The sequence below is a fragment of the Cydia pomonella genome, chromosome 15 (genome assembly GCF_033807575.1).
Source record: "Cydia pomonella isolate Wapato2018A chromosome 15, ilCydPomo1, whole genome shotgun sequence".
Classification (NCBI taxonomy): Eukaryota; Metazoa; Arthropoda; class Insecta; order Lepidoptera; family Tortricidae; genus Cydia; species Cydia pomonella.
In genome coordinates this window covers 18,814,907-18,840,400 of record NC_084717.1, presented here as the reverse complement: position 1 = coordinate 18,840,400, position 25,494 = coordinate 18,814,907, and the positions used below count along the sequence as shown (strand labels likewise).

Sequence of the window (25,494 nt, the reverse complement as noted above, 5' to 3'; positions counted from 1 at the left end):
ACCTTTTTTGCGACATCACGGGACGATAACCTCGGATTCGCTGTAAAAAGCCGCAAGACATGGGCTTCTTTTTTTTATCCTTTGCGCCTTGCTTACCTGCATTTCCCGGCTTGCGATCTACTGTCAATCGTTTTCGGAACCTTTTTAAAACTAAACATACTGAAGATTGCGGTAATTTTAAAAGTTTTGCTAATGCCCTATAACTTAAATGGGGATTTTCAGTATGTTTGCGCAAAATAATTTCACGTTTCTTGTGTTCAGAGCTCGCCATCGTGAAAACAAATGATCAAAGTGAAACGCTGTCATAATAGTTTTTATTCATGATATCAAATAGTTTTTATTTATAATACTAAGAAGGTTCCATATTGTATAAATAAAAATATATAAGCATTTACTTGTACCATGCCCTCCCATCTCGAACTAGTTATAATTATTTCTAAATCGATACCAATAGATGGCGCCAAATGTCACAATCAGCCATTACGAAATTGTTATCCTTCATATTAAGAGATATTTAACGTGCCATAAATTAAAAACACTATAAATGAAATGTAAACATTAATAACAACACGAATTCAATGCATTAATTTACAAAATTTGATACCACAATTATATTGCGATTTGCGAGTTTTGCGACTGACTACGTTATGGGCAACAGCGCACGACGGATATAGCTGTCGAAGTAATAATGAATATCGTCACTAGATGGAGCCACCACGATTCTAGTACGTTTTACGCATGAATCGAGTATTCAACTGGATCAGCCATGAGCGGTGGAGGGAAATGACCGAACGGGATAGTCTTATTTATCTTTCAGTAGGAGTAGCAAAGAAAGCGTTATTATTGTTTGTCCTTGTCACATAATGTTGAAATGTGAGGACATTTTTTTATTCCCACCGTGAATTTAGTATAGTTTGTGGTACCTACACATAACCCGACCAAATTATAGATTATGTTGTCAGGGATCTTAAAATGTGTTTTTAATTTCGTCGCATTGCGTAACTTCTTAGCTCAATAGTGGGACCAGAGTTTTGCCCTAAAAGTTATGATAATTCTAAAGATGGAAAAGTTATGCTTATATGGCATGGGACATATTTTTAAGCATATTTGTAATATAAAAGTTAGAACGAGCGTCAGATATAAATTAGGTATATATATTCTTTTATTAATGATTGTTATGTGTTGTCGAGGGAGGTAAAATAATGTAATTCTCAGTATACTAAGTGATATTTTTTTTATCTTATACCTTTAAACGAGCAATTCTTGTATATATATATTTCTGTGATCTCGGAAACGGCTCTAACGATTTCGCTGAAATTTGGTATATAGGGGTTTTTGGGTGAGAGTCAGAATCGCGGGTGTACCTAAATAAAATCAAATGAAAAGCATACCATATTTTTGTACCTAATTTGTACTATTTAGTACCTCGTTTAAAAAAATTTGTACCTCACGGTACGTAAAGTTATGATCAAAAAACAGGTCACCCGCCATCCTGACAGTCAGAATGGCGGGTGTACTTTATTACGCTATGTTCCCGTGGTTATTGATAAATTCTATAAAAGCCAAATTTTTGTACCTTTTTTGTACCTTCATATTCAATTATAATACGAGTCATTTTATTTTTGGTTTCCAAGTTTTACTCATTTTATATTTTGCTTGCTATTACAATTTTGCAGGCGTTATAATTTTTCAAATTATCGATTTCATTTTTAAGAAAAAACGCTAAGGTACAATTATTTTTATTACGCCAGGATTTAGTACCTTTAATGTTTAATCTGTTAAGTTCAAATAACTCAGTAAATCATGTCTTAAAAAAGGCTAGGCGCCAATTCAAAGAAATCTTCCTAAGAAAAATCATTTTTAAGACATGATTTTCTGAGCTATTAGAACTTAACAGATTAAACATTAAAGGTACTAAATCCTGGCGTAATAAAAATAATTGTACCTTAGCGTTAAAAAAGGCTAGGCGCTAATTCAAAGAAATCTTCCTAAGAAAAATCATTTTTAAGGCATGATTTTCTGAGCTATTAGAACTTAACAGATTAAACATTAAAGGTACTAAATCCTGGCGTAATAAAAATAATTGTACCTTAGCGTTAAAAAAGGCTAGGCGCTAATTCAAAGAAATCTTCCTAAGAAAAATCATTTTTAAGACATGATTTTCTGAGTTATTTGAACTTAACAGATTAAACATTAAAGGTACTAAATCCTGGCGTAATAAAAATAATTGTACCTTAGCGTTTTTTCTTAAAAATTAAATCGATAACTTGAAAAATTATAACGCCTGCAAAATTGTAATAGCAAGCAAAATATAAAATGAGTAAAACTTGGAAAGCACAAATAAAATGACTCATATTATAATTGAATATGAAGGTACAAAAAAGGTACAAAAATTTGGCTTTTATAGAATTTATCAATAACCACGGGAACATAGCGTAATAAAGTACACCCGCCATTCTGACTGTCAGGATGGCGGGTGACCTGTTTTTTGATCATAACTTTACGTACCGTGAGGTACAATTTTTTTTAAACGAGGTACTAAATAGTACAAATTAGGTACAAAAATATGGTATGCTTTTCATTTGATTTTATTTAGGTACACCCGCGATTCTGACTCTCACGTTTTTGGGGGTATACAATCTATCTAGATTAGTCTTAAGTTTGGAAAAACGCGTGTTTTCGAGTTTTCATGCGGTTTTCTTTCGACGCAGAATATGGTCGCTAATTTCGTGATGCCGGCCACTGTCCGTCTGGTCCAGCGGGTTAAGACACGGACTGCTAAACGTGTGTTACGGGTTCGTATCTCGCCCGGTGACTAACTTTTGTTTTTTTTTATATGTTCAAGTTTATATATAATTTTTTAATTTTTATTGTTTTAGACAAGTTTAATTTAGTAAAAAAAATTAGTTAAGATTATCACCTATACACCACCATAATACAATAAATAGTTATAACCGAGCAAAGCTCGGTCGCCCAGGTCCTAATCTATTATCCTCATTAAACCAAGATTAAAATTATGTGGGCGCCATGAGGGATTTTGCCTGGTGTTTGACGGGGTTTCTTTGGCTACCTAGTGTGTGTGCACTGTTGTGCATCCATCCAAAAAGGTCATAGCGGTCGGTACGCTCTGGTGAAATAGTAGGGCACTTTAATTACAAAAAAATAATCTCTCACAAGTGGGATTCCCGGACCCAGATTAATTGAAAAACCAAATAAACCAGTTATTTTTAAAACCAAATAAAGTTAGGAGAAAAGTTAATTCTCGCCGGGGTTCGATACTCGGACCTCCCGCTCGCTAGTCTACGCATCTACCGCTGAGCCATTGTGACAGTTAATGCAGTTACAAAAAATTGCTCATCAGTTACAACTGTACCCTTCATAGTCATGGAAGTCACATGGAATTTGCAACCTTAGCGCTAAGAGGTAAAGTTCACAATAGGATAAATTTACTTAATCATTACATGGTTTTTGAATATTGAATTAAAGTGCAAAGTTTAAGCTTCAAATATTTATATTTTTTAAATGTGATAATTTGTTAAACTAAAATTAGCTTTTTGTTTTGTGGACATTAAATTAAAGTTATTAAATCCATGACAATACCTCTAAGTTCTTAAGTTAATAGACAGCTAAAAATTTTGAAAAATAGGATAGTTGCTTAAAAATTAATATGCGTTACGGAAATATGAAGGAAAGTTAGAAATTTCTGTGAATAGCTTGCATTATAATAGTATAATCTATTTTAAAAGGCGCCAAATTTATAGCCACGCGCGCTGGACCGTCGACGTGCCGGAGCGCGCGAGCCAATCGTAGCCGACCTAGTGGTAGCGAGCGATACTTCGACCTCGCTTCGCTATGCCGCACAAGCGCTCGCTGCGTTTGTCTTTTAGAATCGTATTAAGGTTTAACCCTCCATAATGCGTGGTTTAAAACGCACATAGCCCATTTTTTGAAGTACATATCGACACAGTATGACTCTAGACACAAACTTTGTGGCCCTAAAAAGTGCTTCAACTGGTCAAATGTAAGCATTGAAAGCAATGTCACAACACAAGTAGGGTTGCAAAGCGTCCGTCAAGCGGCGCTCGGCAACATAAATATTCACTTTTAGAGACCCTCGTTTTTGATAAATGACCGGTCATTTGTGACATTTATGGTCATCTTGGTCATTTAAATTTACAGGCTTAGAGCAATAATTAGTCTTATTTGATGTTAAACTTAAATGAGTTAAACTTTTAACTGCTTCATTCGCGGCAGCTGACATTCACAGGGCTTCATTATGCATCTTTCTCAACTATATTGGTGATAAAATAGAAACCTGGTGCATCTAAATAAGCTGCTCTAACTCTATAAACTATCATCATCTGACAAAATATCAAACAAAAGACGAAGACTGATATTTATTTATTTATGACGACCGGTTTGGCCTAGTGGGCTGATAGCTGATGGTCCCGGGTTCAAATCCTGGTAAGGGCATGTATTTGTGTGATGAGCATGGATATTTGTTCCAGTCATGGGTGTTTTCTATGTATTTAAGTATTTATAGATATTTATATATGTATTATATATATTGTTGTCTAAGTACCCTCAACACAAGCCTTATTGAGCTTACTGTGGGACTTAGTCAATTTGTGTAATAATGTCCTATAATATTTATTTATTATTATTTATTATTTACCAGTGTGCGTTTGCAAATTTAGATTGACAATATGACGTATTATATTTGTAGGTTCGCATTTGTTTTTAATTTAATATGGGCTCATTTTCGATTTCATATTGTTCGTATCGGAGGAACCATAGAGGAGTAGGCGAACCTTACGCAGCCCCTGAAGGCCACCGAGGTGCATCTGTGTGCGTAAGCATACTACCATACAACTAGGTATTATTAGCGGTGCACGGTGGCGCGAAGGACATAACCTTATTAAGGCGCTACGCGCCGTTTTCGTCGAAAAACGCTTTCTAGTCTAGAGGCTGTTTCTTCTAAATGGGTTAACAAAAAATTGTGGAAAAGATATATATGAATATTCATTTTATGTACAACAATAGCATCATTTGACTTTTATCGTAACATTTATAGTTTCACGGCAAAAAAAATACACATACAAAAAGACACGGACAATTTTGCGGGTAACTTTGCTCATTTCTACTAAATTAATCGATTAAATTATTTTTAAACTAAAAAAATATTTTTTAACAGGTTCTGCGAATACAACACAGCTTTTGCTAATCAGTTAATATTTTTTTAAGAAATCGATAATTTTTTGACATTTCGTGCGTATGCAGCACGAAAAAGACGTGAACGTCAGTCGTGTGCTAGCTTTTAGACGAGGAGGCTGTATCACTTGTCGCTCCGTGCCTTCCTTGCACTATGAATGCTTGTGCATTTCCCAAGTGCTATAATGTCGGAGTAATTGCGGCCAAAGAATAAATAACTGCAGAAAGCAGGGTTGTGACTCGCTTTAGCGCGCGAAACATGGTGTTTCGCAGCTTATTGTTATGAACGTAATGACACTATTTCCAGTTGTTTGAGAAAGCTTTTTTAAATATATGTATAATAAGTGTTTTCTAACATGCGCGGACATATAGGTATTCGAATTTTGAGTTTTGTAATAAATTTCGATTCCTAAAAAAATATAATTAATTGATTAACATAGGCTATCTATTTACGTTGTATATAGATAGTTGTTTCTTTTTAAATTTAAAAATAATTAATCGATTAAATTCAGAAACCATAAATTTTTTAGGATTAATAAACTACCTATTAAAACGTGGTTAGTTTTTTCTAGGATTGTAAAAAAAAAAGAGTATAAAATCGGCGCTCGGCAACATAAATATTTATTTGCGCAATAAGAAATAAAAAAATCACTGTTATGTACCTTAGTTTCGAATGCTTCCGAACGTGGTGCAATTCCGAAATTATACTCTACTCTACGAAATTAATTTTATTTTGGAAACTAATAATGTAAGTTATAAGGCTGACAATCGCTTTTGTCGTCGAGATATGAACAGGACATTTACTCAAACGGCTTTATACCGGCCTAAGCCACCAATTTAATATGAAAAGTTAGTATCGGTGTAACATGCCCCGGGCGCCGTTTCATGTTTAATCGTCTGAAATTCATAGATTAGCATAAAAATGCACGTAAAACTCAATTTCAATGAAAAAATCTTAAAATTACAACTTTGATTTGCGTGTCTTTTTCATAGAAACCAAAAACTATTATTTTTATTAAACCACACTCGATACGGATATATGAAGTGTGCCACAAAATCATAAATAATTCGTGGTGTATGGTGTATTTTGTATGCGTGTCCTACTGCGAGGTTACTACGGTACCTTCACCAAATGCATGATCTACTCGTATCAAACAACAAAACGTCTGCAAAAGATGATACTCAAATACGAGTATAGCGCCACCCGCGCGCCTCTGCACTGCATCTTATTCTTTGAACGCCGTTGCGTGCGATCGTCATGAGACATGAGATTGTCGCGGGGACAGAGCGCTTAGCTTCGCTCCGAGGCCCCGACGCTCAAGGGCATTGGGCCGACAATCGTCTTAATACTTGCGACTTACGTCAAAAAACATTATCTATAAATCTATTATTTTGCTTACGTTGTATATTCATACGGAAAATTATAATATAATTGCCTTTTGCATTGTATAACTGCCTTTTGTACGACAATGTAAATTTTTAACATGCAGTTAACTTTTAATAGTTTGAATTGATTGGCAAGAATTTGAACAATAAAAAAGATTTTTATTTATTTAATGGAGTTAAAGAGGTATTGAGGGTATTCCCGTATATTTTTCGGTCAGTTGAAAATAATGAACTCGAACGTTACAAGTTGATTGTTTTCTAATAAGAAATCTTCATTACATTTACAAAAAAAAAAAAAACAAAAAAGACCGACCGCGCTCGAGTAAATAGGTCACGTTTTTTTTTGTAACTTTGTGACCCTGCTACTCTCTTTCATATTGAAAACCACCTTGAGCATGTAAATTAACATACCTACCCTTATTATTTCCCCTCCTCTTTTTTTCTTTTTTTCGGATACATGGTGCGCGACTGACTACCCGCTGACGCGCTCCAGTGACTTTAATTTGATGTTTTTTTTTACATGTTGAATAATCTGTTTATATCATATATCAAAAAATATAAAAAAATATTTACATGATAGGACAAGTATGGCTACCATGAGTTGACATTTGACTTTTACGCCACAGACTGCGTGAACTCGATCGCACCAATACCTACTTTAATGCGAGCGAGATAAACTGCGATCAAGTTCAAGCAGTCGCTAGCGTAAACGTCAAATGCCAACTCATGGTAGCCGTACTGAATAAGCTACAAAACACACTTTGGTGGTAAAAAAAATTAAATTAAATTAATACGAAATAAAATTATTTTATTTATTAATTTAAAATTATGGAAAAAAAACGTTACACGCTTTTTTCATTGCAATGTTAGAATGTTAAACACGCAAAGCAACACCCGTTCAGAATCAAGCTCGTTCATCCGCACAACTCGCACAGTGTTCAATAGCGCGAGTTGCGCTAATCGTCTCTCTTGTCGTCTAGGCAGTGCACAAATCAGATAATGAAACGATGGGAAGGTACGGTACGTAGAAACCTAGTATTTTTCAAGCGACCCATATTTGAATAAAGTCTTTAAGAAATATCTGTAAAAATCCGTACTCCTTTTTAAACATTCTAGCTCATATTATGATATAGTACATGGGCGACCGAGCTTTGCTCGGTTATAACTATTTATTGTAATATGGCGGTGTATAGGTGATAATCTACATAAACTTAAAAAGTAAAATGTGAACTGACAATTATTATTATTTACAATCGATTTTAACCTTACAGCACTTGTCACAGAGTAACGCCATCTATTGTCAATTTCTCTTATTACATAGGTCATTTTTTTACTAAATCAAACTTGTCTTAAACAATAAAAATTAAAAAATTATATGTAAACTTGAACATATAAAAAAAACAAAAGTTAATCACCGGGCGAGATTCGAACCCGTAACACTCGTTCAACAGTCCGCGTCTTAACCCGCTGGACCAAACGGACAGTGGCTGGCAACACGAAATAAGCGACCATATTCTGCGTCGAAAGAAAAACGCATGAAAACTCGAAAACACGCGTTTTCCCAAACATAAGACTAATCTAGATAGATTGTATACCCCCAAAATCCCCCATATACCAAATTTCAGCGAAATCGTTAGAGCCGTTTCCGAGATCAGAGAGAGGTTTATAAGTTTCGCTTTTTGAAAAAAAAAATTTTTTTTTATTATGCACATTTAAAATAGGAAACCTATGAATCTAGTTTGTCATTGTGTTAATAACCTACAACTAAATCATGGAAAAACGTTTTCTCTTTTTGTATGGACAATCACGTGGTACACTTCCCTCTTAAGAAGAAAGTGGAGGACGCACGCGAAATCACCTTTTCATACAAATATAGTCCACATTTTTCTCTCTAGATATTAACATTATTAAAAATATTTTGACACAATCGGTTGTATATCAACCACAAGTATGCCTCTACGTTTGATTTTTTTCGATAGGAGTTAAAAAGCATTAAAAAATTTGTATGAAATCTGAATTCTATTTTTCGCTCCTAATTTTTATAATAATAGACAAATCGAAAAAAGTCAAAAGACAAGGTATGTTTAATATACATCAAATTACTTAAAAATATTTTCCTAAATGTCAACATCCAGAGAGGAAAATGGGGACTACGTTTGTATGGAGGACCGGCCGTCCCCTTTCCTCTTAAGCACTTATCACGCTATAGCCACATACGGAAATCGCAAGTGCGTAAACTGTCTAACGAGACACTTCCATATTTAGGTAAGTACCTATTTTTTGTAAGTGGTGGCCTTTATTTTTTAACACAAAATTAGCAATTGATTATCCTTAAAAATACTCATTCCTTTCCTGTATACATGCTCTTTTTTATATTATAATAAATCTAAGACAATACTGCCTAATATATCTCTAGGTAGGTACCAATATATTTTTTTATTGAATATGCACATATTTTTTACTTTCGATTTTGACGAACGTTTTAAATCATTTGTATAAGCGCAACCTTGGGCCTCTCAAGGCCACGTGACGAGCAACCAATGCAACGCTTAGCGCCAAGAGTTATTAAAACAAATCATACCGCTTAATGCCGTGTTCTTTTTGCCTAACGTGAAGCGCCAGGTACTAGATACCTTCAAACCAGTATAAGAGTCCTCTTTGATTATGCGTTATTGTGTATCTAAAAGTCATAGTTACGCTGGTTTACTCGAATGCTCGTCGCGCCGAAGCAAGGTAAGCGATAAGAACACGACTTGTGATTTGTAACGAAACTTTGATGTCTTAAAGTACCAAATCAAACTAGTATTTATAGTACAAAAAAAGTAACATAAAATTATAATTGACATCATAATTGTAAATTGACTTAATTTGTAAATAAATTTTAATTTCGTCATCGATATCTGAAACGCCATCTAGTAATAATTGACCTTAACAATATATGTGACCTCTAGGTTTAGTGCGTGAAAGCTACAACAAATGTCGCAAGAGAGGTATTTCGACGCCATTTCAACGCATGTTAGTTGTGAGAGTTTTATTAGCTCCGTGCGCCATCTAGTTCGTTACTGTGAACTAAAAAATAGCCTACAGGTATTGGATACTTAGGACGGTGCGCGTTTTTAGTATGGGATTGGGTATCTGTACTAGTATTATATGATCTGTGCTTGTACCCACATTTTACTGTGTTCAAGCTTTAGTCTTGATGAATTAATCGTGTCATAACATGTGCCCCAACATGTTTCCTTTTCTACGTTCGATGGTTCTCAATAACCACCACCTTAAACCTTATAAAATATTTCGCCAAAAAATTAAATTATAAATATATTATGATTATAATAAAAGTATCAACTGTCGTCATTTTCCCTAGTCATTTGTGTGGTTTCGGATTCTCAATTTATCTCTCTGCCACATGATTCAATGGGTATTTATTGAATTTATCCTGAATGACGAAAATCATTGCAGGAAATAAGATTTTAGGCGTATTTACCCTTGAGCTAAATATCAATTTTCCTCGTAAGGCGCTTAGCACACCAGGCCAGCACAATATGAGATACAATCCTGACAAGTCTGAGTTTATGCTTATGGAGGCGGCACATATGCCCATACACATACCTCCGCTACTACTTGATGGGGTTCTATTGCGTAGAGTACAGGAAGTTAAATATCTTGGCCATATTCTATTGTCTAGTTTAAAAGATCAGGAGGACGTAGAAAGGCAAAGGCGAGCCACTGCGGTACGCGCGAATATGTTGGCTAGAAGATTCGCCAAATGTAGCGACAGCGTAAAAAGGCAGCTGTTCCTCAGTTTTTGTACAAGCGTCTATACAGTGGAGCTATGGTCTGACTACACCTGCGCAGCGGTCAGAGACTTGCGTGTGCAGTACAACAACGCGTGGCGGGCGCTGTTCCGCCTGCCGCGCTGGTGCAGCGCGAGCGCCATGTTCGCGGAAGGGCGCGCGCCGAGCTGGGACGCGCTGCTGCGCGCGAGAAGCGCCACCGCCAGAAAGGCAATATACGGCTCCTCCAACACGCTACTGTCGGCGGTGAGAGAGTGGGACGCCAGCCCGCTGCACGAGCGCTGGAGGGGCTACCACAAGCCTATCGTGATGGGCTCAGGGTGACCCGGGACGCAGGCCATTATTTGAATTTTAATCTTATACCTTTAAACGAGCAATTCTTGTATATATATATATATATATATATATATATATATATATATATATATATATATATGTATATAATTATATTTCTGTGATCTCGGAAACGGCTCTAACGATTTCGCTGAAATTTGGTATATGGGGGTTTTTGGGGGTATACAATCTATCTAGATTAGTCTTATGTTTGGGAAAACGCGTGTATTCGAGTTTTCATGCGTTTTTCTTTCGACGCAGAATATGGTAGCTTATTTCGTGTTGCCGGCCACTGTCCGTCTGGTCCAGCGGGTTAAGACGCGGACTGCTAAACGAGTGATACGGGTTCGAATCTCGCCCGGTGACTAACTTTTTTTTTTATATGTTCAAGTTTATATATAATTTTATAATTTTTATTGTTTTAGACAAGTTTAATTTAGTAAAAAAATGTAGTTAAGATTATCACCTATACAGCACCATATTACAATAAATAGTTATAACCGAGCAATTTAATATAATATATCGTTATTTAAATTTTAAGATGTTATTTAATTTGATTTTAATTTAATTCTTTATGTAATGTAATTATGTGTAAATGTATAATGTATATGGAAATAATTTTCTGGATAAAATTTCATTCATTCATTCATTCATTTTATCTCCCATATAACCGCTATTAATTTATGCCTCATCTCTCTACTTTTACTATTTAAGTAAGTACTTCACACACACTAACGGCAAGACACGGCACAACTCACACTACTTCGGTGTCTTTTAGGACGCCTTACGCTACAAAAGACAAGACAAGACTGCCGAAGCTTCCCGAAGATTACCCCAGCGCCTTTAGGTACGCCTCAGGCTCCGAAACAACCTGAAGACTGCCGAAACAACCTGAAGACTGCCGAAGCAACCTAAAGACTGCCAAAGTGCCGAAGCTTGGCGAAGACTGCTTCGTCGTCTTTAGATACGCTTTACGCTGCGGAAGTAACCCGAAGACTGCCAAGGCGTCTTTAGTGATGTCGAGGTTACCGAGCCGTGCTGTGCCTTTCCGAAAAAACTGTTGGGTTGGAACCATTTTAGTTTTCTGTTTGAGTCTTTTGACTGGGTGCTCGAGATAAGTAATTGTAAATATTGGATAAAAGACGTACGGGTTTGTAGTTTTCTTACTTACTTCTTCCTGTTCCTTATTCACGCATCATTTGTTTATTCCGGAATATTCCCAAATGCCCATGTAAATATTCCCGCTTCAAGTCAAATGTCAATAAGATGAAAGATACCGGTAGAGTTAGACCAAGCTAATTTGGCAGCGATTTTGGTAGCCTAGAATATGGAAGTGTTATTTAAAGGTCATAATTTCATAGAAGTTTGACGTTTAAGATAACACTTGCATCGTCTGGGCTATCGAAATCGCTGCCAACTTAGCTAGATCAAACTCTAGGTTTGTAGGTAGTTATTTGCTATCCATACTTAGTCCATATCCATACACCTAATCGTCCTAAACTCGTTTTGGGATAGCTATCATAGCTCTAGTAGCACCCATGTAAAATTATAAAAACAGAGCGTTTAGAGCCTAAAAACAACTAACGCAACAAAATTAAATAAAACTAAAATTAAAAATTAAAACATTAAAATTAAAAAATTAAAATTAAAATTTGTTACGTAACGCAACAAATTTATCGTTAACGTTAAGAGTCCACAGCAAGCTTGGCCGAATTGCACCTTCCCATACAAACGGAGTTTCGTTATCATTTTAAAACTACGTATTAGATTGTAATGAAAGTTTGCACATTTTTTTTTTATGGTAGAGGAGGCAAACTAGCAGACGGATCACCTGATGGTAAGCGATTACCGCCGCCAATGGACACCTGCAACAGCAGAGGGGTTGTAAGTGCGTTGCCGGCCTTTAAGATGGGAGTAGGCTCTTTTCTTGAAGGTTTGAAGGTCGTATCGGTCCGGAAATACCGCAGGCGACAGTTCATTCCACAGTTTAGCTGTGCGAGGCAGAAAGTTCCTGGAAAAACGCACAGTTGAGGACTGCCAACCATCTAAGTGGTGAGGTAAATCTCCTGTAATTAGTTTATATAGTTTCAGAGCAACCTAACTAGTCGTTTTATAATGAGAGCGTAACTACGTTTGGATGGAGAACCGAACTTGCTGGGGATCTTTAAGTAAAAAATGGCTTTACACTTTTAGGCTTGGCTCAGTTTAAGAAAAAAATACACGGGATATGTCCTTAGTGGTGATCCCCCTCATGGTGATCATTGCTGACTTTTTTCAGATCCTCTTCCCCCGTTACTTTGTATGACGTGATTAATGGACAGCCCCTTCTTTATTTTTCAAAAATCCCGGTGCTACACTTGAATCTTAACATTAGCTTTCGTTTTTTTTTTATACCACGACGGTGGCAAACAAGCATACGGCCCGCCTGATGGTAAGCAGTCACCGCAGTCTATGGACGCCTGCAACTCCAGATGTGTTACATGCGCGTTGACGACCCTAACACCCCGCACCCTCGTTGAGCTCTGACAACCTTACTCACCCTTTAAAAACCTGTACACTCCTTCGTACCTACTTACGTCAATTGTTTTTAATGAAATTATAACAGACCGATTATGAACTTTAAATTTGTGGTTACAATTCCCGTTGAATCATTTGTCAAATAAACAACACCATATATGAATCTATTTACGTAAATGATGACTCTTCTCCTCCTATATAAATGGGCTCACTTTCTGTTTGATACTATTAGTTGGCCTTTCATTGCCATAAATCAAGCTAGTATTCAAACAAACTTTCCAAGCAAAACTGTCAAAAACGGCAACATGAAATACTTCTACATTTTTTTCATCATTGTGTGTGTTGCAGAAGCTAATTTGGACATTTTCACCAAAAAATGCTGCCCTGCTTATTTTCACCCGGATGGAATAGACCGACCAGTATGTGCTGATGGATCTTTTGTGGAGAAGACATTGTGCTGTGGAAAAGGCCCGTGTAATATGGCCTGCTGTGAATGTGCCAATGGCTGCATAGAAGGACCATACTCGAAAGGAAGGGTATATTCTCCGCTGACGGCTCTTACTCAGAACATTCCTGCGAGCGAAGGTGTCAAGAATTACGTCGAAATGGGAATTCAAAAATTTGGCGAACACTTCGATGTTATTGAAGCAAAAGCTAAGGAAGTGGGCAAAAAAATTGCAGATTCGTTTATTAAGATTTTTGGTTGAATTGTTAATAATTCGATTGTTTTTGAAATCGAGCACTAAAATATTGAAAACAAACATTTATATATGTTATTTATTCGTGTTCTTAAAAAAACTATACTATTGATTTAGTCGCTAATAATTTTCTAATTGTCATAATTCATTATGTATTATTTAAAATTACCTGCATTTAATTTCTTGAGCTTTTAAACGTATGTATCATTTGCTTTTATAATAAATTGTAATCTTATATTAATGATACGTTCCTTTTAATTATGTTTAAAAACATGGAAGGATCCTTGAAAAAACTATACATAGACAAGTAGCCTAATTGCGAGACCAACTTTTAATTACTTATTATTATTTTAAGACGTCTTATTTATATTCAACAGTCGTGTCGCCTAATTTTTTATTAGTCTTTTTTTTAATTAAAAAACTGATCGGCGATTGGCTCTACCTGTAGTCACACCTGATGGAAAGTGAAGACAGGGCCTAAGATGGAGCTCACCGGTCTAACACTCTTAATCTATTATTCATCCGTGCAACAGTTATCCCCGAATTGATTCTTATCCGTGCAACATTTCTGCACAACTTCTTTCTCTTCCGTGCAACAGTTCTGGAAGGCCTGCTTGTCTGGGCAACAGTTCTGTACTACTTGTTTCTCTTCCGTGCAACAGTTCTGCAGGCCCTGCTTGTCCGGGCAACAGTTCTTCACTACTTGTTTCTTCTCCGTGCACTGTTCTGACGCATTGTGCAGCGTGCACTGCGGCTCGCCAGCTAAATGATTCGAGAACTGTATTTCTAACGACTGGTTCTGCAGTTTTATCGTCTCGCTGCGTATCAATAATATCATGTATACTTGTACAACTGAAATTGAAGAAAATTATGTCAATATGTTTTTATATTTCATTGCAAAGTAGTCTCAAAACCATGTTCACGTCTTTCCTGTAGGCATATCCAAACGTTAAGGGCTATAAGGTTAATTTTCTTATTTAACCCTGATCCACCTGAAACGGTACTCATTTTATTTGGATAAATATGATAAAATCATTACCTATATGCCCACACGCTGTTAACTATGCTGTCCACAGGAGTTCGGCGAGTTCTTAATAGCCCTTAACTTTTGGGTTTGTCTACAGGAAAGACGTGAACAGAGTTTTGAGTTTGACTCATCCATCTTAGTCATAAAACTTAGCAACCTCTTACAAACATACGTCAAATTTTGTCTCTTTCTAACAAACAGAAATGTCAAAATGAAAAATAGGGACAAAAGATTATCATGGTGTGTTAGATTTGGCAAAGGTTTAAGACGAGCGATAAGTAGTATATACTTGTATAAAGCCTGACCAAGTAATATATGATCACGCGCCATCTTGCGGAATTTCATTGGAACTAAATTGTTCGTACCAAACTCAACTGTCACCCTAAATAGAAGATACCCCTTTAATGGAACAGGAACCGGTAATGGGACATGAAACCACAAATTTTGTAAAATAAGTAACTAAAACTAATTTATAAGCACTCGCAACATTTTACCATAAACAAGAGTCATGGAGCTTCTTAACTTTGATGTTTCGTTGAATGTGTTTTTTTCTTAAGAAATTGGCGCTAAGCCAAAAGTTGTCGTGGAACTGAAAAAATAATCAGTAAGAATTCTTAACAACTCCGCTAAGAGAGGTGAGTACGTATTTTAAATAATAATAATATTTACTTCGTGTAAATTAGAATGAGTTTTGTTAATTGAATTTACCATGAGATTAGCTATATACGACACATTATGTTGTTACTCCAGAGAGAGAGAGAGAGGGATTCCCTATTCTCATGTACTCATGTCCCATTATAGCGGACCCATCACTGGTTCCTTTCCATTATCGGGGTTCCATCACTGGACCTTTGTGGTCCATGACTGGAGATAATAAACATAGTTTTAATTTGTTGATTATGTAGAAACGAATTGCAGTACCTTTTGTATAATACGCCTGAAATATAGAAGACGGATAGGACATTCATTTTTTAACACGCTAAGCAGTAGAATTTTATCATGTATCAGGGAAATGTCACGCTACAAATTTGCTCTTAAATGTCCCATGACTGGCGCCGTTACCCTACATGAGAATAAAAGCGCCCTCTTAACAATAATTATATATTATATTTATGGTCGGGATTTACCGCAAGATACTAACAGATGCCGACAGATATAGTATGCTAAGCACCAAACACGTCGATATTAAATAAACAAAATAAAAAGCCTTTTATTTAATGCAAAGAACAATTACATTTTTAAGGTGAGAAAAAACTAAAATTAATTTGAAAAAAGGTAAAATGAATTACATATTATGTGTTTTTTTTTTTGGTTGTTGCACGAACCCCTCCTCTTAGGTGAAGGTGAAGGCCTCCTCTAAAGATTTCCATTTTTCTCTGTCCTGAGCTATTTGTGGCCAGCAGAGCCCCGCTACTTTTATTATGTCGTCTGCCCATCGTCAACGACGATATACGACAACACGTCGATATTACCAAAATATATATCGCTGTCTGTCTAGCACCTACACTGTGAGAGAGATGAAATATACCCAAAATATACCGAGCTATACAGCGTGAAATTTTAACGATCGTTCATACTCTGCGTTGTGACTTTATAGGTCATACTGAACAATTTTTATTATCCCATCATATCCCATAGTAAAAGTTGTTCAGTAGAGCTAATATGGTCGGCTCTTTATCATTTGTCACCATGCCTGTCACGTTCTAATAAGTCTGTAAGCGCGACAGTGACGGGCATATAGGTAGTGACAAGCGATAAAAAGTGGCTGTGACAGAATCGGACAGACAGACGGACATGACGAATCTATAAGGGTTCCGTTTTTTGCCATTTGGCTACGGAACCCTAAAAATGGAACCATGCTGCCACTGCAGTATGACCTATAAAGTGATTACGTAGAGTATGAACGGTGGTTAAAATTTCGCCAGGTATCTTAAGATGCGTTTGATACAATATTTCGTGAGATAGGTACCAAAATATATATTATTGCTTCGTGGGTGGACTCTGTCAAATATTGCGTAAAATATATCATAAGATACTTGGCTATAAGCTAACTTGTCGTACCTTTTTTCTTATACTACGTCGGTGGCAAACAAGCATACAGTCCATCTGATGGTAAGCAGTTACCGTAGGCTATGGACGCCTGCAACTCCAGAGGAGTTACACGCGCGTTGACGACCCTAACACCCCGCACCCTCGTTGAGCTCTGACAACCTTACTCACCGGCAGGTTAGTAGGGTCTAGTGTTATTTGGCTGCGGTTTTCTACAGAAAAAAAACACCTTACAAGGTAGAGGTACTTCCCCAGTTGGGCTCTGCTCTAGATCTGGAATGACATCCTCTGTGCTGTGCACTACCACACTAAGCGAGATGACATTCACAGTGCCCATACCTCTCTTTTGGACGTAGTTTAAGGACATACCCGGGTCCAACCTATAATATCGCTCCGTCTGTGACGGGCTTTATATTATAAATAACGCCATCTATACTTACAAATGACACCAAACGCAAGAGCCGCGCTGACCATAAGATCAACAATGAAGAACATGTGGAATCCTATATATTGTGTCATCTTATAGATATAGTATAGGTTTGTGTAGATTTTGAAACAATGAGCCAGCACCACCAGACCCAGAGACACCAGGTTGTAGATATATGATACTCGTAGCAACTTGACGCTTTTCTGAAACCAAGAGAGATAATTTTTTTTTAATACTACGTCGGTGGCAAACAAGCATACGGCCCACCTGATGGTAAGCAGTCTCCGTAGCCTATGTACGCCTGCAACTCCAGAGGAGTTACATGCGCGTTGCCGACCCTAACCCCCTCCCCCCCTCGTTGAGCTCTGGCAAGCTTACTCACCGGCAGGAACACAACACTATGAGTAGGGTCTAGTGGTATTTGGCTGCTGTTTTCTGTAAGGTGGAGGTACTTGCCCAGTTGGGCTCTGCTCTAGAACTGGAATGACATCCACTGGCTGTGCTGTGCCCTACCACACAAAGCGAGATGACATTCACAATGCCCATACCTCTCTTATGGACGTAGTTTAAGGACGTACCCGGGTCCAAAAGATAACTGTAATTGAATCATAAGTACGTAATTATCATGTTATTTTTAATCGATATAACATTAAATTAAAGGAACTTGCAGGCCGATTCGAACGTACACTACGAGTAATATCAGAATGACATCTAACTAATGTAAGGACATCAGTACATACCGACACGAGGTTTTGACGACCGGTCTAGCCTAGTGGGTAGTGATCCTGCCTATGAAGCCGATGGTCCTGGGTTCGAATCCCGGTAAGGACATTTGTTTGTGTGATGAGCACAGATATTTGTTCTTGAGTCATGGATGTTTTATATGTATTGAAGTATTTGTATATATATATCGTTGTCTGAGTACCCACAACACAAGCCTTCTTGGCTTACCGTGGGACTTAGTCAATTTGTGTAAGAATGTCCCTATAATATTTATTTATTTATTTATACCCACACTGACATCAGAATAATATTTGAATAATAGGTAAATAAAGAAATAAATATTCTAAGGACAATTTATTCTTCTTCGTGTCGGAGGCCAAGTCTCATTTTGGTTCGCTGAGCCAACGGAGTAAGATACTTACTGTATCTAGTTATCATGCATTTCGCTCGTCCGACAAGTCCGTACATATATTTACGCGGGCGAGTACGATAACTAAATAATATTATTCAAATATCATTCCTATGTCAGTTTAGAGTGTAGGTACGTTCGAAATAGCCTGTTGGTCGCCGGATAGGGGCTTATGATACACGCTCCGTATCGTATTTGGTGCAAATGATTTCGTTGTACAGCGTGGAAACGCTGCAAGTGTAATAGCAACTTTTGGATCGAACGCGATTCAGGGCGGTCTTTTTTAAATGGCTTGAAAACCTGTAGCTTTATTATTTGTGTGTAATGACCTGACGCCTGTTGCTTATTTATGGTTGTAGTTATCCACCTGATGAAGCCTACATTGCGGATTTGAATTTGTAAAATTCATATAATCACAATAAATTAATAAAAATAATTCATCATTCCCCTGCCCTTTTTCCCATCACTTGGAGTCGGCGTAGCATATCTTTTTCCTCATTGCCTCTCTGACGTAACTCCAACAAAACGCTTAGGTCAATTCGAAATTAAAAGTTGATGTCCATTTTAGATAGTTTACAGGTCTTTTAATTGATTGTAAAACTCTTTCTTTAGCTGACCTTCCTTACCACGAGTTTCACACTGACATATTCTCTAGCAACTGAGTAAACTAATTCACAATGTATCTCCCTCCTTACTGAGATTTTGAGTAGCCGCAATCGCTAACGTATGGAAGGTATTCCTTACCTCTAAGGAATGCAATCCCCATAGGCAGAACTGATACAAAAGTGTCCAGTTGTCAGCTAAAAATATTAGTTCAAAATCTCTCCAGAGCGCTATGGTAGGAACGTAACACTAACGCTATGAACGTAGGCGGTTGACGGAGTGAAGTGCGCTGTCTATGATTTGATTTTATTTTCTAGGTATTTAAGGTTTAAGGTTTTTTGATGACACTTTTTGATATATAATGGAGATTCCATTCCTTACCCTCAACCTTCCATATGCTAACGTTTAGGGCCGCGTAAAACTCAGGGTGAGGGTACTGCTACTTTGACCACGGATGGACAACGATCAAGTTTCAAAATGTAATATAGCTTTTTAAAAGATAGCTTTGCCTGCACTGATGCAGACCAACTGCGTGTGTGGAGACGTGAATGTGTGCGTGCGCTATTATGTTGGAGCCATGCACGCACATGTTACGCAAGCGGTGTACCGTTTCTCATAAGGATCTGTATATTACAACGCTCAACTGCACGTGCACACACGCGTCCGATGTGCACAAGCTTTTATTGAGCTTATTAAGTCGAAAGGGGACGACCTAACCACCTTTCCATACAAACGTAGTCCCCATTTTCCGGTGTGGATATTAACATTATTAAAAATATTTTTACACAATTTGATCTGTTTTTATCATACATATGTTTTTATGATATTTGATATTTTTTTTAAATTTTCAAAATTATAAGAGTTAGGGACATTTAAAAATTTGTATGAAACCTGTTTTTCTCTCCTAACTTTTATAATAATTTAAAAAACGAAAAAAATCAAACAGTCGGGCATAGCTATGACTAAAATACATAAAATTCTGTAAAAATATTTCCCATAATCCAGGGAGGAAAATGAGGACTACTTTGTATGGAGAATCGATCGTCCTCTTTTCTCTTAAGAATGATTCACGCTAGACCCACCCGTGCCCGGGCCGAGGCGTCCGACACGTCATTTTCTATGACGGCTGATCGGTGATCACGTGGTGCTTTCCATAGAAAACGAAGCGCCGAAAGCTCCGGCCCCGCCCTAGCCCGGTTTAGCGTTAGCCGTTTAGCTTTAATTTGACTATTTAATATTATTTTAGTTATCTGTCTATTCATATCATTAAAGTAATAGGCAGTGATCGGAACTATGGGAGTAAAACTTTAACAAAACTTGTTAAGCGGACATAAAATAGTGCATACAGCCCTAAAAATATTCATGTCCATAGGGATAGTATAGTACTTACAGCCATAAAAATATTTACATTAGATATTCGAATATGTTTAAGGCTATAAGCACTCTTTTTACGTCCGCTTGATAAGTTTTGTTAAAGTTTTACTCCCATAGTTCCGATCACTGGTAATAGGGTCTAATTTACAAAAATATAGACAAAAGACTCACCCGATGGCCGGCAACGACGAGGACAATATTAAAACAAGTGTCTGTGATCACAGTCGCAAAAATGACAGTAATGATTGCGAAGTCCTTAAACCGCAAAACACTGAGGCGCGCAATCAAAGAGCATATCAGTATTATGTATGCGAACGTTAACACGTTGAGGACCTGAAAAAGGGAAATAAACCGTTAGAAATATGCAAGTACAATCAGTTGCAGAGACCTCCCTGCATACAATCAGTCTTTACAGAGGGGGTCACCTCTCCCTGCATCTGACCGTACATGTAAACTGCATGTACAGTACTTGTAAAGATAGACTTTCACCTGAAATCATACTGCTTCTTTTCAAAGAAAGAAAAAACAGAATTAAAGATAAGATAAAGATAGTTTATTATTCGAGTAGGCATGTTACAATGCGCTTATGAATGTCAAATAAAGCTACACCGGCTCTAACCTTACACCTCTGACCCGAGAAGATTTAAATCCCCCCTCAATTGGAGGAGGGTATCCCAATATGGACCGGCAAGAAACTCGGCGGGACACATCTTTTCAAAACAGTACATCTTATAATTAACATGCATTAAATAAGAAAAAAAATACAGTTTAGATTACTATAGAAATCATGCAATTATTCCTTATATAAAATATAACCAAGCATAAACTTGTAGTTCTTATCTTGAGGTATTTTTTATTGTTAAATTATTGTAAAAGGATCGTCATTAACAGAATCAGGAGTTCAATATCAGAATAAAAATCTCACAAATTCAAAACAAAATTTTAGATTAGATCGTCGAAACCTTGGAGGATTTAAAAACTGGAGACGCCTTTACTGTAACTTTCGACGATTTTAGCGGGTGAGGGGCACGTCAAATGTATGGCTATTTTTACGTAACGTATAAATAGTCATGTCAGATAAACGTCAGTCCATGCAATACATATGACCATTGGCCGAGCTTTTCGACAGAGGGTAAGCTCTTGTAAGGCGTCTCCAGTTTTTAAATATTCCAAGGTCGAAACTTATCACTTCCATCTCGTTTTATACATAAAATAATCGGACGGACAGACGGAAATGACGAATCTATAAGGGTTCCGTTTTTTGCCATTTGGCTACGGAACCCTAAAAACTACAGATTTCAAAAGTATGAGAGATGAATTAGAGAATTGTGTGATAGAGAATCCAAGATAAGTTAGCAGCGATTTTGATAGCCCAGATGGTGCACGCGTTAATTTAAGAAAAAAGAGGACGGCCGATTCTCCATACAAACGTAGTCCCCATTTTCCTCTCTGAATATTGACATTTTGTAAAATATTTTTACATAATTTGATGTATATTAACCATAGCTATGCCCCATACGTTTGTGTCTTTTCGATCTTTGTATTATTATAAAAATTACAAGCGAAAAACGGATTTCATTTCCAAAATTTTAAATCCTTGTAACTCCTATAATAATTAAAAATTGATGTGGTTGATATACAACAAATTGTGTCAAAATATTTTCAATAATGTTAATATCCAGAGGGGAAAATGAGGTCTACGTTTGTATGAAAAGATGATTTCACGCGGGTCACTTTCACGTCATACTTCTATGTAATTATAACGTTTACTTGTCACGTGCACCGTCTGGCCTATGTATTAAAATCGCTGCTAACTTATCATGGTCTGATTCTAATAGATTATTCACCAAGGGTAAGTAAAGTGAAATATTTTGGCGTTTAAACGAAGAGTTAAACTTTATTTTTTATTTCGATTATTTTTTATTACATATTTTTGTACATGATATAAACATTTCCATAAACTAACTTGTCATATGTAGGTATCTTTTGTTTAACAAATAAATCGTAAATCGCAGATGAAAACACCCGTTTGTGACTCGAACAAAATATCTCGTCAGAAATGGACACCTTTCAACCCATGGTTAACAATTAAGTACTTACCAGCTTACAATATCCCCATCCAATCAATCCCCTCCTTAAAGGAACGCAGAAACAACATCTTTTAAACTGTGGTGCCTCTCCGCGCATTTTACACACTTTAATTTAACTTTACAAACTTTAAGACTCTTTTATTCTTTGATTATGTATTTGTACCTAATTTTTTTTTTTATAATATTATTATAAGTCGCAGCAAACCGCGACTTCGTAGCGTAGTGTAGTCTCAAATGAATGTTTTATCTGTTATTGTTTTGCAAATGTCACTTAATTATCGAAGTCCACTGTGTAGGCGGCGTCATTATTGATAACGTTCTGTACTATAATGAGCATTTTATTTATTTATTTGTAATCGCTTTCTGGAATTAGCTCTATTTTTTTTTAATTACACAAAATATAAAGAAAAAAAAAGGGTGAACTCAAGAGGGAAGAATAGCTTTGCGATCCTAGCAAAAAATAACAGTCCTTTTTCTATGAAATTCCATTTCGGAAGAAAACGTTTTCCATTAACTAAATCTAAAATATCAAAACAAATGATAGATAGATAGATAGATAATCCGTTTATTTGTTTGCCACAATACACACAGGAAATACAATTAATAAAATGACAAAAAAAAAACAGATGATACAAAATTATACGAGAGAAATACACATTTATACAAAATAGAAGTAGAAAGAGAAAAAAAAATACATTTAAATAATACTGTTCCATACATAAAGGCAATGTTGTGTGCGTCGCAGCAAAACAAAAGGGTTCTGGCTCAGTATTACGCTTCACCCTATGGGAGAGGCACTGATATTCTGCCAGGACCAGATCACGTCAACCAAGATACAGTGATCGACATCAAATCACTTTGTTTTTGATGTCGATCGCTGCAGCATTAAATATTCCAGGTTTCGCCTTTTTTTTACAAATTTTGAAAAAAAGACACCTCGTTTTTCATTCGATACTATTCGAGATATCGAAAAAATTGACAGATCAAACTTGTAGCAATTTTAATCAGCTTTCTATTTGTGTAAGTATTAATCGTGACGCTAAGACGCATAGTTTCCGAGATATAATCAAAAAACCGAAAAATAGGATCTTCAAACCCCCCCTCTCCCCCCGGCTCAAGGGCTAGGGCCGGGGACTTTTGATATGTTCATCTCCTAACTAGTCCAACCAAAGTTACGAATTCCAAAATTGTGTTCTGAGCATTTTCCTCTATACCCATTTTTGAGCATTCGTTGCCTGATCTAATGGGTTTTTTTTTTCAATAGGTAACGTACCTACTATACAAGAACATGACTAGACCAACGGATACAATTTTTTAATTTAATCGCCTCATGGGTCCAGCAATATAAGTTCATTGTACTCGTATATGACAAATTGGGGCTAGCCAAATAATCATCCAGCCCTCGAAGCATTCTCGATTGCGATTAGGGAGAACCTGGCACAATGTAGTAAATTGGGGGGACAGTTGTCAAAATAAAATTATCAACGTTGGTAAGGACCATACTTATTTCATCATCCTCTCATCATATTCATCATATTAAAAATACTATCCTTATAACCTATCCTATCCTTTTAATATGATGAGTGGATGATGAAATAAGTATTTTTAACCCAAGTTATTTTGATCGTGTAAATTTTGTAATTTTTAGAATTTATGTGTTTTCATCACACTTGCTCGAAAAAGATCTTATTTCATGCAGGTATACTGAAGGACAAAGCCATGTATTATTCCCTCGGGAGCTATAGCTTTTTTAAACCGTGTCACAAATTATTCATATGAACCAAATAGGTATAAATGAGTTTTCACCTCAGCAGCTCGAACAAGCCTACTTTCGTCACTCCAGGGAGTGAGACAAAGTAGCTTAATATTACTGAAGGCCATGAATACAGGAATAAAAACTTTACTTGATGTTGAATTTTTTTAACCTTTAATATGTTCTCACTACTGAGGCGAAAAGTTGTATGTGTCACACGACAGCAAAGTTATTTTATATCTCGTGTTTTTGAGTCCCGAGTAAGCGAAAGATTCTATAATTGAATCACGAGCGAAGCAAGTGATTCTATGTTAGATCAACACTGTTTTACAATATCCAAGTAAAGTATCGGAAAGCTAATTAACAAGTAAATTAACTGCCAGATCCTAGTAAATCCAGCAAAACTTAGCACTTTATCATCATAATCATAATCATAATCATTCTTTATTGCTTTATTATCTACTAGTTAAGCTTATTTGAGGACTGTGAAACGCCAATTGTGACATTATTTGTCACATAAGTGGCAAGTAGCTTCTTCAAGACTTTACTTGGACATTGTGACACAGGTCCTAAAACTAATTCAAAATAATCAAAGCTAGGTACACTATTTAACGAAATAAAATACTTTTTAAAAAGGTCACACCTTAGATTTTTTTTAATATGGATATTGTACAATATAGTCTGTCAAACAACTTTGTCAACAGAATAAATTCAAATTGTCTATAGGACGGTAATCCTTCGCGCCTAAATTTTTTAAGTTTGCCGCTTTTTTCTACTGACAGAAATGGCTTCACAGACAGACAGCTTATTTGCAGCTGGGAATTTGACCTTAGACTTTAGAATAAATAAAAACATGGATTTATGTCATATAAGAAAGGTGGTCAATGTGGAGCGTGGAATTAAAAGGAGTGAAATCGCTCATGGTAGAACTGTTGCAAAAGTGTCCAGCTGTCAGCTATAAATAATAGTTCCAAATCTCTCCAGAGTAGCGCTAGAGTAGCTAAGAACCTAGGCGTTCGGATTTAGTTTGCGGCAAGGCACTGATTTAAACTGGGAACTGTCAAATTGATTTTTGGTTGATCAAGTTCGCACCCGATAAC

At 36.5% G+C, this 25,494-nt stretch overlaps 1 protein-coding gene across 1 annotated transcript; it reads right to left on the bottom strand.

The window, feature by feature from the left end:
- Positions 1-14,009: 14,009 nt before the first annotated feature.
- On the bottom strand, positions 14,010-22,929 carry LOC133525547 (uncharacterized). Its single transcript, XM_061861837.1, has 4 exons — positions 22,652-22,929; positions 20,723-20,884; positions 17,456-17,645; positions 14,010-14,791 (listed from the first exon to the last, which is right to left on the bottom strand). The coding sequence occupies exons 1-4, from the start codon at positions 22,736-22,738 to the stop codon at positions 14,454-14,456; spliced, it is 777 nt and encodes a 258-aa protein (XP_061717821.1). The 5' UTR covers positions 22,739-22,929; the 3' UTR covers positions 14,010-14,453.
- Between the last annotated feature and the right edge of the window lie 2,565 nt (positions 22,930-25,494).